We start from the raw sequence: 14,830 nt of genomic DNA on the forward strand, positions 1-14,830 counted from the left end.
ACTGCATCAAACCCCTACCCCAGCCTCAGTATCCCACACTCCTGCAGGCCCAGCAGGGTCCCACCCTGCATCTCCCACCTAGCGTCCAAAGCCATGCCAGGTTTCTTGACAGGCCCCTGATGTACCTCACAGTCTTGGTTATAGAAAGAAACCTGGGATGGTCATCCAGGGTTGATAAAGGTTGTGATGTGGTTCAGTCACAGAGACCCCCTTGGGACTGTCACCCAACATGCTGAATTTATCTCTGAACCTGTTTTCCATGCCAGCTTGGGACTCCAGACCCTGCCTTGTTGAGCCAGACATGCTAGCCTGCTGCAACACAGACCCAGGTCTGGTCCATGCCCCCAAAGCTGCAGACTTTAACCAAAAACTGCTCAGCAGGTCACCTGTCTCCAGGACCCAGATCCCAATGGGATCCAAACCCCAAATAAATCTGTTTTACTCTGTATAAAGCTTATACAGGGTAAATTCATAAATTGTCCGCCCTTTATAACACTGATAGATATGCACAGCTGTTTGCTCCCCCAGGTATTAATCACTTACTCTGGGTTCAAAAATAAACAAAAGTGATTTTATTAAGTATAAACAAGTAGTATTTAAGTGGTTTCAAGTAATAATGGACAGAACAAAGTAAGTTACCAAGAACAACAAAACAAAACACACAAGTCTAAGCCTAATACATTAAGAAACTGTTGACAGGTAAATCTCACCCTCAGATGTTCCAATAAGCTTCTTTCACAGACTAGACTCTTTCCTAGTCTGGGCCCAGTTCTTTCCCTGGTACAGTCCTTGTTAGTTCCAGCAGCCATCTTAGGTGAAAAGCAGGGCCTTTCTCATGACTGAGACCCCCTTCGTCCTGCTGCACCCCCTTTTATAGCTATAGCACAAGGCAGGAGGGGTGGGCGTGTGACATGGTCACATGTCACTGTAAGACCTCATTCTTCATTACCCATGTGAGTACACAGGGAGACTTGCAGGTAAATAAACCCATTCACAACCAATTGTCCTAGTCAATAGGAGCCATCAAGATCTTAAGCCACCATTAATGGCCCACACTTTGCATAATTACAATAGGACCTCAGAGTTATACTTCATATTCCTATTTTCAGATACAAGAATGATACATTCATACAGATAGGATTATAAGCTTTGTAATGATACCTTACAAGAGACCTTTTGCATAAAGCATATTCCAGTTACCTTATATTCACACTCATAAGCATATTTCCATAAAACATTATGGAGTGCAATGTCACAACAGTTTTTTCATAGGTCCAATTATACAAGGCTCAGAGGAACAGAAACATATGTATCCTAAACCATTTTGGAAACCACTTAAAGTTATCTAAGGTAGCTTTTTGATATTTAATATTATGGTGATTTTAGGACCAAATGCATTATACTCTTGGAAATGAGAGATTCCCAGATCCTTTCTGGTGGGGCAAGCCACATATTTCTAAGTGGGATAGGTATGGAATAGATTTAGGATTGTCAATTAATTACATTAATGATAAATTTTGTTTGCATTGAAGCCTAGGTTCCTCAATACAAACAGGGCCCTATTGTGCTAGGTGCTGTACAAAACATACAAATTAAAGATGAACCCCCACCCTGAAGAAATTATAATCTAACTAGAAGACATGAGACAACAGATGGCTATTAATAGGAGATCACACACAAAGCCCCACACACCCAAGGAGACAATACTGGTCAATGTGACAGGCAGTGGTTTCAGCAGACCAATCATTGCTGAGGTGTTTTGTAGGCATTATGGCAGAGGAAAGGTTTAAAGGAGGGATTTGAAGGAGGGCAATGGAGGTGGCTTTGCAGATGGTTTACAGGTATCTTCTTCCATGCAGAGGGGAAAGCATGGGAAAAAGCATGAAGCTGCACGCTATAAAATTTAACAAATAGGCCATGAATACTGGCACCTTTGGGAGAATGGAGGCAGGGATCAACATCTGGATAGCACATAAGAGAATCAGTAGGAGGGGGATAGATCATGAATGATCTCAAAGGTGACGAAAAACACTGTGTTTAAAGTGGTTGAGAAGTGGGAGCCAGTAGAGGGACACCAAGAGAGGGGTGAGGTGACAAGCAATGAGACAGTCTCTGCAGTTGTGCTCTGAATGGATATAGGTGGGGCAAGGTGTGATTGGTCTAGGCTGCAGAGGAAGAAGTTGTACAGTTGAGACAGGTGATGAGGGCCTGGATGAGAGTCCAGGCAACATGGACTGCCCCTCCTGCATCTCAGAATGATGCAATTCCACATTTGTTAAAAAAAAAAAAAGGGAGGGGGGGACCTTTTCCTGGCTAGTCTTGGTGTTGTTTTAATGTCCACTCTTTGAAAGCCCCAAAATTGGCTTGGAATATTAGAAGTAATCCTGATGTGGATCAATCAGTGGGAAAAGTACAGGTGAGGCAGATAAAGGGGCATGCCATGTGCAATTTATTGTATGGCTCTGCAATCGACCACATGCATATAGCAACCATCCATCTACAGCAGGGGTGGGCAAACTTTTTGGCCTGAGAGTCACATTGATGTTGCAAAACTGTATGGAGGGCTGGGTAGGGAAGGCTGTGCCTCCTCAAACAGCCTGGCCCCTGCCCCCTCCCACTTTCCGTCCCCCGACTGCTCCCCCTCAGAACGCCCGACCCATCCAACCCCCCTGCTCCCTGTCCTCTGACTGCCTCGACCCGTATCCACACCCTGACAGGCCCCTTGGGATTCCCACGCCTATACAATATCCCCTGTTCCCTGTCCCGACTGCCTAGCCCAGAACCTCCACCCCATCCAACCACCCCCTGCTCCCTGTCCCCTGACTGCCCCCGGGACCCCCTGATCCCTATCCACACCTCCGCCCCTAACTGCCCCCTGGGACCACAACCCCATCCACCATCCAACTGCTCCCTGTCCCCCGACTGCCCCAACCCCATCCACAACCCCACCCCCAGACAGGCCCCTGGACTCCCATGCCTATCCAACTGCCCTCTGCTCCCTGTCTGCCCCACAGGACCCTCTGTACCTTATCCAACCCTCCCCCCCTTACCATGCTGCTCAGAGAGGCAGGAGCTCGCAGCCCCACCGCCTGTGCTGCCCAGCAGGAGCGGCAGCCCAGAGTGCTGGCGGCATGGTGCGCCGAGGCTGTGGGGGAGGGGCTGGAGACTAGCCTCCCTGGCCAGGAGCTCAGGGGCTGGGCAGGACGGGCCCACGGGCCGTAGTTTGCCCACCTCTGATCTACAGTCTCTAGTTATCAAAAATGCCTATTACTGTAGGATCTGAACACTGACATAGGTGGTCTCTCTCAAATCTGGGACTCTTGTATTAAATCTTCATGGAACCTAATATCCACGTATTAGCTGAAACTATGCTAAAAAACGCTTGGCGCATGACAAGGAAATGTCTCCCACTTGAATATGAAGAGAAAGAATTAGAGGCGAGGACTGAAATTCTGATACAGCACGGAGAAATAATAAGAATAATGCATCTTATAGCAAAACTGCCCCTGGGGAGTAAGCGGATTGTAAATACACAACTTAATTAAAGAAAAAAATAGGTCATTTTCCTACACCTCAGTGGCACATGCACACTCAATATTGCCAATAACAAAAGAGAAGAACCAGGCACTTGATGGAACAACAAAGAAATCACTCTCTCTCCCGATCTCTGTTCCCACCTCCCTCTCTCCTTCCATTTCTGCTAGAGATGGGCCAAAACCACAAAATAAAGGTCTGGATTTCAGATGTCCCAAAGCTGTTTAGAGTGGGAGTATTTTGATTTGGCCCATGGGGGCAAAACAGGAAATGTGTAGTAGAATCTAAACTCCCCCTCAAATATGGAGTGGGGAGAAGGGGTGTGCTGGATACAGCATTCGGATTGAGTCCCATCTCTAATTCTATCGAGTTCTCTCTCTCTCTCTCTCTCTCTCTCTCTTTCTCCTCCTTCTTTGAGTCTCTCTCTCTCTGGTTGCTGACTAGGATGATTATTAGGTTCCCCATCTCTTGCACTTGCAGAAAGTTTCTGCTCTGGCAGCCTGGAGCCTTCCTCAGTAAACGAACATTACAATACCTTGTTGTAAATCCCATATTCAAGGCCTGATCCTGATCCTGCTCCCATGGGAGTTTTCCCCATTGACTTGAATAGAACCAGGAGCTAGCTATACATGAGAGCAGGGGAGGAAAACATCTCCCCTCAAATAAAAGCATTGGGAGGGATGAAGAAGAGGCACATGTGTCTTGTTCTCTTCCCTCTGATTATTCATCCCTTCAAGATTTATCAGGAGACTCCCTGCTTCCCTAGCTGTCTTCCCCATGGGGGTCAGTGGGGCTAATGACAGGAATGTTTGCTCTCCAAGGCTGCCAATTGCTGCAATAGCAAAGGAGTAATTAATAATGGAGCAGAGCTGGCCGATTTCTTCCTTGCTCTGTGCCTTACTGGGTCCTCCTTTCCGCCATCTTACTCTTTAATGGGGTGCAGAGCTGCTGTCTACAAAGCTGAAAGTAGCATATGACGACTCATGTCACCACATGCCTCCTCTTTGATGCAAAAGGATTGGAAGCCAATTTGGTGGTTTTCAAAGGGTCCTACTGGACATATTATTAGATGGGTAAGATCTTCCCCATCCCACCCTGCGATTAGTGGATGTGGTCCCTTTGCTCCTGCAGTGTGCCTTGCTGGTACTAGAAATTACAGCAGCTACATGAAGAGAACAGCTAATATGCAAGCAGAGGGTCAAGCATATACAGCTCCTAATGGACACCATTTAAAAAGTTCCCTGAGACAAACTATTATGTCCTGTACAGCTTAATGAACAAAATACCCCTGCATGTATTTAAAGGGTTCCTTGGCATTGCTCATCACATGAACTTATCGCTCTTTGTAGCTGCCAGACTCACTATTGAAACCTCCTCTGGTCACCAGCACAGTGTATGCATAAGAGCTATGCAGTGTGACTTACCTGTCGGGGTGAGGTGTCTCCAGGTGATGACAGGCTCGGGGCGTCCATTTGCCATGCACACCAGGGTCACGTTGCTGCCCTCATTCACAGTAACATCCGAGGAGATATTGGAGATCTTTGGTGGAACTGTGAAGACAAAAGAATGATGGAGCAGATTACCCAGAGTTCTGAGGTCCCAAGAGCCTGACACACCCAGAGTCAGCCATTGAACCCGCTCACAGATAGCACTAATTACTACTACTACTACTACTACTACTATTTGTTAAGCTCCACCACAGCTGAAAACACAGAGAAAGTTATAGTCTTGGCCTCAAGAAGCTTGCAGTCTAAATAGAGATGCAAAACAATTCAGGCACAAAATCCTCTAGATGATCCAGAGGATGTTTCTACCTGACAGCAGAGGCCCGACCTGAGTGATCACTTTGAGGTCCTGACAAAAAAAATTAGTTGCTTACTGGAGGTGAGGTCTCCACTGATGCTGAAGCAGAATTGTGCTCAGTAAGTTTACGGATATTTATTAGGGAGTTACTGTAAGGCAGGAAATTGCTCATGAAGAAGAGTCTCTGGCTCACTGGCCTTTTAATGTTTTCTTGCTACGTGCATGCTAGCATTTCTCACTTACAGAAGGTGTGTGATCACTTGGGGGCTTCCTGGAGTTGGTGTGTTTAAAGAAAGGATTTGAAGGAAAGAAGGGTTGGCCACTTGGAGCACGGGAGAGAGGTCCAGGGGTAAGCAATGACATGGAAGGATACAGGGAATGGTTGTGCAGGGAGGGTTGGGCAGAGAGAAAGGAGCAAGGAAGAGAAAGGGGGAAGTGGAATGGAGATATAGGCAAGGCCAGAGGGAAGTCAGCTGGGCTGAATGCCCTTAAGAAGCAGTTTGCATTAACTAAGGCTACTGCCTTACACAATTCCTTGAATGCCAAGGGGATAAATTCAGTGGTGATGTAAATAGTGTTGTTGGGGAGTTAAACAGCAGATGCAAGCCATAAAGCAGCATAAGTTGCGTGGATGTGGCATTCAGCAAGTGTGCCAAATGAGCACAACTTTTACACACTAGGAGGATGGAAGGGGGATATAGAATTGGAAGAGTAACCAGCAAAAAACCAAGGGAGGATGACTGGGGAGAGGAATGTTTAATAATTCACCCTCCTGTTAGCTGCTTTCTGACTACTCAGCTATAAGAATGATTCCCCGGGGATATCACTGCTCCAAATATCTGCCTATGGCAAACACATTGTGTTGCAGTGCAGTGCAAGTGCCTAACATTCTGATCACAGGCTATTATCATGCTGCTGTTGCTTTATGTTTGGTAAGGGTTGGGTACTCACAGAACTTGCAAGCAACTTGCATGACTGAACTGGGGAAGCACTAAAGTATAAGTAGGTGCCACAACTGTCACTGTACTTCAATCTCATTTCCACATTCAAAACAGCCCAGCTGGGTCCTTCTACAGTTCTGATTGCCCATCTAGCTGGCTTCTGCAGAGTCAGCCTAGAGGCAGTGTGCAAACTTCCTAACTCACACTGGGCACAGGCCAAGACTATGTATTAGCCATTATTACATCTCCTGAGCACAGACAAAGGTATCCTGCTGAACACGGCACTGTTTTGTTGGCAATGTAAACAATTGCTCACCATAGGTTGAGCTTGCAACTTGCCATACTTGTTTCATTTGTGATCTAAGTGGCCAGATTTTAACCCAATACAACTAACTAGCTCCTCCAGTTCTTAACTATCTAAAGCAAACTCTGTTGTGGAGTGTTGCAGCTGGTGATAATATTTCTGTAGCATGTTTCATCCAGAAATTTCCTAATAGGCTTCACAACGAATATTCACCCAATCTGGAATGAAGGGCAGCAGCCAGAACATAGGGCAATGCATCACACTGTGGGGATAAGGAGAAAAGAAATGTTGGCTAAGGACACTGGAATAAACCCTTGTCTCGCAAAAAGTACCATGGGATCTTTAATATCCAGAAGAGTGGACAAGACTTTCCTTTGAGGATCCTTAAAATCCTCCATAAAGGTAACATTTGGTCTATTGTGGGAATTCCAAGGGTTGAGCTGACTTCACTAGGATTTGAACTTGTGACTCCAAGTACCTGAAGGTTAGGCCACTAAGTCTTCCCCTGAGGCAGGACAGATTGTTCCATTCTCCTTTCTCACATTAATGTCTCACATCCATGCTTCAAGCTCAGGGGATGCAGGGGAGCTCAGTAAAAAGACTGTTCTTCTCCCCACCCCTCTCATTCTCAGCTTTAGAATGTGTATGGGGAATGAAACAAGATCATTTTCTGCTTTGTTTACCACAGAGTAAACAGACCAATGCTCCATTCCACCGGCCAAGTTGGTTGATGGCCCTTTGGAGGCAGAGATGCCCACACAAATTGACTGGGAGGAAGAAAGGCTGCCCACCTGTTCCACCACATTCTTAGGAATGTCCTTAACATCCATGATTGTCCAGAATTAGCACTGTCTTCTCTCTCTAGGCCCCAACTTCGTGGCCAGTGTTTCAGAGTCAAGATGAAAAGTGAAAAGAGAGCACAGAGGACTCCCTTCTGCACACGTTTGCTATGTGTACAACTCCCAGGAGAGCTTGGCTGAGTGACTGAATTTCATCTGCCATTTTGTTGCCCAGTGTTGATAAATGCAAAGTAATGCACATTGGAAAACATAATCCCAACTGTACATACTGTGACAGGGTCAGGCCAGATGGCTACAGGAGAGTGACAGAAGGCAGACATATTAGCCCCAGGTTAAGTAGGTCCCTTTTCCCTGGGTAAGGTAACAGGGAAGGTTCCAGAACAATCTGGAACCTTCTGGAGATAATTAAGACTGACAGGCTGATTAGAACACCTGCAGCCAATCAAGAAGCTGCTAGAATCAATTAAGATAGGCTAATCAAGGCACCTGGGTTTTAAAAAGGAGCTCACTTCAGTTTGTGGTGTGTGTGTGTGAGTGTGTGTGTGAGAGAGAGAGGAGCTGGGAGTAAGAGGCACTAGGAGCTGAGAGTGAGAACGCGGACTGTTGGTAGACTGAGGAAAACAAGCATCATCAGACACCAGGAGGAAGGTCCTATGGGAGGATAAAGAAGGTGTTGGGAGGAGGCCATGGGGAAGTAGCCCAGGGAGTTGTAGCTGTGGCACAGCTGTTCCAGGACGTACTCTAAACAGCTGCATTCCACAGGGCCCTGGGATAGAACCCAGAGTAGAGGGCGGGCCCGGGTTCTCTCCAAACCTCCCAATTCCTGGTCAGACACAGGAGGAGCTGACCTGGACTGTGGGTTCATGAAAATGGCCAAACTGAGGGCTGCTGTGATGCTCCAAGGTGAGCAAATCCGCCAATAAGTGCAAGACCCACCAAGGTAGAGGAGGAACTTTGTCACAATACAAAATGATAGGGTCTAAATTAGCTGTTACCACTGCAGAAGGATCTTGGAGTCATGAATAGCTCTCTGAAAACATCCAATCAATGTGCAACAGCAGTCAAGAAAACCAACAGAATTTTAGGAAAGGAATAGATAATAAGAAAGAAAATATCATAATGCCTCTATATAAATCCATGATACTCCCACACTTTGAATACTGTGTGCAGTTCTGGTCGCCCAATCTCAAAAAAGATACATTGTAATTGGAAAAGGTTCAGAAAATGGCAACAAAAAATATTAGAGGTATGGACCAGCTTCCATATGAGGAGAGATTAAAAAGACAGACTTTTCAGGTTGGAAAATGGGGGGTGGATATGATCCAGGTCTATAAAATCTTGACTGGTGTGGAGAAAGTGAATAAAGAAATGTTATTGACTCCTTCACATAACACAAGAACTAGGGGGTCACCAAATGAAATTAATAGGCAGCTGGTTTAAAACAAACAAAAGGAAGTACTTCTTTACACAACGCACAGCCAACCTGTGGAACTCATTGCCAGAGGCAGCTGTGGAGACCAAAACTATAACAGGTTCAAAAAAGAACTAGACAAATTCATGGAGGATTGGTTCATCAATGGCTATCAGCCAGGATGGGCAGCGACATTACATCATGCTCCGAGTGTCCCTAGCCTCTGTTTGCCAGAAGCTGGGAGAGGACGATAGGATGATCACTCAATGATTGCCTGTTCTGTTCATTCTCTGTGATGCACCTGGTATTGGCCACTGTCAGCAGACAAGATATTGGGCTAGATCGACCATTGGTCTGACCCAGTCTGGCTGTTCTTAGTTTACCAACATCCCTTCCTTATAACTCCTTCCTCAAGTGCCCCGAGTTCGGTGTACTTGGTCCTGGAGTGGGGAAGGGGCCAAATGCAATACTTTGCAGTGACCACTCTGGATGGCTCAAGACAGATAATGGACTTCAGAGGGATCTGGGCACAGCCTCCCTCTCCTGAAAAGATTGCTCGACATGATGTGAGGCCTTTCAGAACATGAAGAGTAAAGAGGAAAAGTGGGTGGACAGAATTCTGGGGGCTAGAAGAACGTCTCAGACAGCCCGCCAGAGAGGTAATAAGACAACCTTTAGCAGGAGTGGGAATTAAAAATTACATATATGCCGTATGTTTTTGGTGCCCATCCTGCCCCATCAGGAAAGAGCCACACATAAGACAAGTGAAAATGTGCTCTGGACTCACCCAAGATGGGAACAACGGATGAGGTAGCAGGACAGCGCTGATGCATTGGCAAAGCTGTGCAAGGGAAGCCAGAGTGGAATCACAGGGGGTATTAAAAGCCAATATTGACATTCAACAATAGAGCTGCAATGAGGAAATATGCTTTGTGCTGCCTCGTTTTTGCCAGAGCTGTCAATCATCTCAGTTTCCTGAGTTTTATTCCTCAAATAAACCCAGGAAATAAAATAGGTCTGATTCACCAGGCAACCTCAATGCCTGGGAGGGAGAAAAGGTGACCAGATGGTCACATCTGGCCTGCCACTTCTCATATGAGAAAAAAGGAACATCCGATGCTCAAAGCCAGCTGGGAATTTAATGGCTAGTTCCTTCCAGATGCCATCTCAGCCTAGGGGAAAGGCTAGGGGAAAACAAAATTTCACAGCAAGTATGGAGTTTAAAAACGTGGTTTAGTTTCACATGTTCAGAATCCAAAGCTGTCTAGTGCTAAAAGCTGTTGGGTGCTAGTGGACAGGCTGGTATTACATAAATAGAAGTTGGAAGCTTTTAATTTTGTGGGTGTCAAGCCAGCATGTTAAAATTACTAAAGGTGTCACTACCAGCCACGGCTTCCTTTGTAACATTCTCTCTTGGTGCTCATCACTTCTTTGTTCACAGCTTTTTAGGACAGTCTTAAAATGAGATGTTTTGACCTTATTTTTTTCACATGTGGGTTGTGTTGTGTTTCTTCAGTAACAGGGGTACTGGAAGTAGGGATGCTGAGAAAACAGCTTAGACCAAAGGACCTTGGGAGACTAAGCCTCCCTTCACAAGCCATCAAACAGTGATTCTCACACATATGGTATGTCAGGGCCACCAAGGAGCGGGCACAACAATGAATTACATTTGGGTAACTTGGAAGCTACTAACGCTGTCATGGCCACCAGACTGTGGGGCACCCCTGGCAGAGAGTGCGCTATTTCTAGACTCAGCTTTTTGGGGAGCCTTAGGGAAAGAGGAGAGGCTTCTTTCATAGCCACCTTTCAGAGAGTCCCTCGTGGGGTGACAGAGACTGCTCACGGACTCTCTCTAGCTCAGGGGGATTGCACTGCCAGGTTCCCAGACTCAGCCTCTGTGGGGTTTCCAAGAGGAGGCAATTGCAGCAATTAGACTAACAGAGAGATGGAGATGGTCGTGGCTATGGGGCAAGTCTACTTTTCCAGTAATGGCAGGGGAGGACTCCTGCCTTCCTTTCAGGATAATCAGCTCATGTCACCGCCACTTTGCACCCAGTGCAGTGGTAATGAGCAAGCAGAATACCACATAAGGCAAAAGGGGTCACCATAAAGTTCTGTATTGTACATTGAAACACTGTTGTATAGCTAAAACTATAACACATGCCAACAACAGATTCTGGATGTTTTTAAATAATTAACTCAGAAGAAAGAGTATGCGAGTGCATAGCCTTTTCTCTCGGGTTCATACTCTGTGGGGTTCTTGTGATACCAAGTCAACGTTTCAGCTTGGCACCAATGGAGAAACAATTAGAAACACCACACACACAATTAGGCATGAGTGGAAGTCTGCTCAGGAGAATCCCAGGACTGGAATAGCAGGAAGTGCTGTAGGTCAGGAATGTGGGGCACTGGCAGAGCTGTGTGGGGCCCAGAACTGGAATAGTGAAGAGGTGGGAGCTGCAGGTGAGGAGCAATGGCAGAGCTGTCTAGGAGATGCTTGCACAGAACCTGCTTGCACTGCACCATCTAGTTAATTGCCGACAATCCCTCATTTTCATGACAACTACAACCCACTGAAATTTAAATAACAAAAAAGAAGAAACAGACTGAACTCCCCCAGTGCAATCACTGTTACACTCAGGATGAAAGCAAGTAATTTGTTTCCACACAAAATATTACTGCATCTCCCAAGCACCAGCTACAGTTACTTGTAACAAAAGGGATGGGGGGGGGCAGCAGGGAAACCACAAACACTCAGAACATCTGTTGCTGAAATGTGTGTCCTTTAAACCAAAGCCCTCCAGAGCTCTGCAGCCCTCCTTGATACATCCTGGGAAAAGTGTGGGAGAGGGCAACCTGTTATTCCAGGCAAAACAGCTACATCAGCCAGCGATGGTGCTAGACCCTTAGATGCCCTAAGGAGGAAACTGGCCCAGTGCTGGGTTAAGGCTCAAGGGACCACATTCTGTGCATCTTTTAACAGATGTAACGGATTACATAATATGCCAGAAAATGGAGAAACAGGTCCCAGAATGTGTCAGGGGTGTCACTGCCCAACAATAGAATTTAACTCAGGCGACATCTACATGGGCTTAATCCTAGAATACAATGAGTTAAGGTCACCATTCTCCTGATTGGGAGCATCCTCTAGAGGGAGCAGGCTGGATTAATCTTTTGTGGTTGCTGGTGCCCAGACTGTGGCCCAAGCCCCCGCTCCACCTGCACTCTGCCCCGAGGCCCCGCCACCACTCACACAGATGGAGGGGGCAGAGAGGCCTCAGGGGAGGAGGTGAAGAGGCCAAGTGGTGCTGGGGCCCCTTCTGCATGTGGGACCAGCACCACTAGTGCCATTGTAAACCCGCTACTGGGAGGGAGGAGGCATTTCATACATTTTAACATATGCACATTGTCTTCACACCTTTAGTTGATTTGCCTTAACTTTCCTAAGTGTTCCCACCCAGACAAGCCCGCAGACAGTTTGTTCTAAAAATTATAGTGACTCTTCCCTGTGAGTCAGCCATCTCCAAGATACCTCCTTCTTTGGCTGGTTAAGCACAACCTAGTCCATATGATTACCCACTCCTCAAAATTAGCAGCTCAAGGAGACTTGTTCTCCTTACTTTCCACTGCTTATGTCCCTACGACCTGAGTGGACTGTTCCCAGCTCTATGAAATAATGATAATATGTAGCACTCATAGTTCATCCACAGGTCTCAGAACTCTTTGAAAAGAGTATCATTATCCCCACTCTACTGATGGGGAAGCTGAAGTACAAGAAGGGGAAGTAACTTGCCCAATGCAAAAAGGGAGTTGGTGAAAGAAATGGGAAGAGAAGTCAACAGTCTGCAAGCTTTATGCTCTATTCATTGGCCTCAAGAAGAGCTTTCAAAACAGCCCTGGTGGGTACCTTAGGCAAGGTTTATAGGGAGAAAAGATAGATAAGAACTCATCACCTTTATCCTACCCCACACATGTATTCTTCCTTATTTACCTTCCTCTTCCTGATTACCTGCCTCTTCTTCATTGCCTGGGGATAGGGAAAAGAGAACTCCTACCCACTACTCCACAGGAGCAAACAGAAAAACATTAAAGCCCTTCTCCAAAATCCAAGAAGTTTACAGCCCCAAGTGCTTCCCAATTAGACCTTGAGAGTTCTAATTTCTTCCTCCCTGGCTCCTAATTAACAGCATTTTACAACAAATACAAAGAAAGTAATCAGCCCTGAGGCAGGGGGGACGCTGGTCACTACACACACCTTTGAGCATTTTGGAGCTGCCACCTTGCCGGCCACAATTTGGAGTCCTTTCCTGGGGCAACGAATTGGCCTCATTAGCCACTGTAGAGTTAAAGCCTGTTTGAGGAGAGAGGGCTTGAAGAGGCTGGGCATGCTAGTAAATTCAGCCCAACAGCTAATATCCCTCACCTGCATGCAGCAGGCTAATCACAACTTTTTACACTGGTAACAAGAAACAGCTTGACAGGTTTCAGAGTAGCAGCTGTGTTAGTCTGTATCCGCAAAAAGAAAAGGAGTACTTGTGGCACCTTAGAGACTAACAAATAAAGATGCCACAAGTACTCCTTTTCTTTTTGAAGAAACAGCTTGATGCTGCTCAAGTCCAGGTGGGTAACAAGCTGAGGGTTACAAAGTAAAATCCAGCCCTTGGGGGTGATGCATGCAAATATTTCTGATACACTTTGAAGATACAAAATGTAGAACAAATGATATTGTTCTGCATAGGCTACTTCATGCAACAACTTCTGACTTAAAAGACCCACAGACAGAGGCTGCATCAGGGCGAGAGGGCAGAACAGTGTAATTACTTCACCAGGGTTTTGTTAAATTATGTAGACTAAAAAAAATGGTCCCTAACCTCTCAATCACCGTCTGTTCTTTCGTGTGTTTGGTTTTGTTTCACTAATGCCTCTGTTTGCTTCACCAAACTATTCCAAGCAAACTGAAGCTTTTTCAACCTGCTAGAAACCAAAGACTTTTCAAAATGTATTGCAGTGTGATTTAAATAGCATGACAATTAGCTCCATTTTGTCATCTTGATCAATCCTGTGTCAGCTTCGATCCCCTGTATCCAAGTAAAAGTCTCTGCAGAAGCATCTGCACGCTGCCAGAGCAAAAGTTATCATTGTGAAAATTCAATAGATGGTTTAAGGGGGATTTATGACTGTCCTGCAGTTGATAATGCTATAGTGACTAACAGGATGTGGGGACTTAAGCATATGTATAACTAAGCTGTTTTGCGGAATGGTGTGGCATTTCAAAGAACCAACAGACTTAAAAGAACAAATTGCTGAGAAGCCACACTCCCTTGTCCAAAGTGAGGCTCCATCTCATGGGCTATAGACAGGTGATTGGCCTATTTGTCTGCATGAGGATGTGTGGCCAAATCTTCTTACTAACAGAGAGAGAGGCCCAAACAATCCCCCTTCAATATTAACATCCTCAAGCCACTGAAAAGTTAGGATCCAGATCTGGAACTCTGCAGTTCATTTCTATGTAATTCATTTATGTCCACATCCATAGAACAATCAACTAGACATTTCTTCAGAGAGTCCCTTTGAAGTGAAATTATTTTGTTTCCTGATTGGGAGGGAGACTCAAAAGAAGAAAAAGTCATAATCTCAAACCAGCCTGAAAACTTCTGTGGGGTGGGGTGAAGCAAGAGGGTCTCTATTTTCACCTCCTAGCCCAACTAAAGCTGGGAGGTATTGCCAATTCGGAGAAGGATCGGGATATTATACAGGAGGATCTGGATGACCTTGTAAACTGGAGTAATAGTAATAGGATGAAATTTAATAGTGAGAAGTGTAAGGTTATGCATTTAGGGATTAATAACAAGAATTTTAGTTATAAGTTGGGGACGCATCAATTAGAAGTAACGGAAGAGGAGAAGGACCTTGGAGTATTGGTTGATCATAGGATGACTATGAGCTGCCAATGTGATATGGCTGTGAAAAAAGCTAATGCGGTTTTGGGATGCATCAGGAGAGGCATTTCCAGTAGGGATAAGGAGGTTTTAGTACC

The 14,830-nt window shown here is 45.7% G+C and overlaps 1 protein-coding gene across 6 annotated transcripts in view; it reads right to left on the bottom strand.

Annotated features, from left to right (window-relative positions):
• LOC119843404 (limbic system associated membrane protein) overlaps positions 1–14,830 on the bottom strand; it is a 1,338,056-nt gene that overhangs the window by 159,666 nt on the left and 1,163,560 nt on the right. For all 6 annotated transcript variants that reach the window (XM_043512189.1, XM_043512203.1, XM_038372675.2 and 3 more), the window contains one exon: positions 4,959–5,084. In XM_043512189.1, coding sequence (XP_043368124.1) covers positions 4,959–5,084 — 126 coding nt within the window. The remainder of the gene's footprint in view (positions 1–4,958; positions 5,085–14,830) is intronic.

The sequence above is a fragment of the Dermochelys coriacea genome, chromosome 1, assembly GCF_009764565.3.
Source record: "Dermochelys coriacea isolate rDerCor1 chromosome 1, rDerCor1.pri.v4, whole genome shotgun sequence".
Classification (NCBI taxonomy): Eukaryota; Metazoa; Chordata; order Testudines; family Dermochelyidae; genus Dermochelys; species Dermochelys coriacea.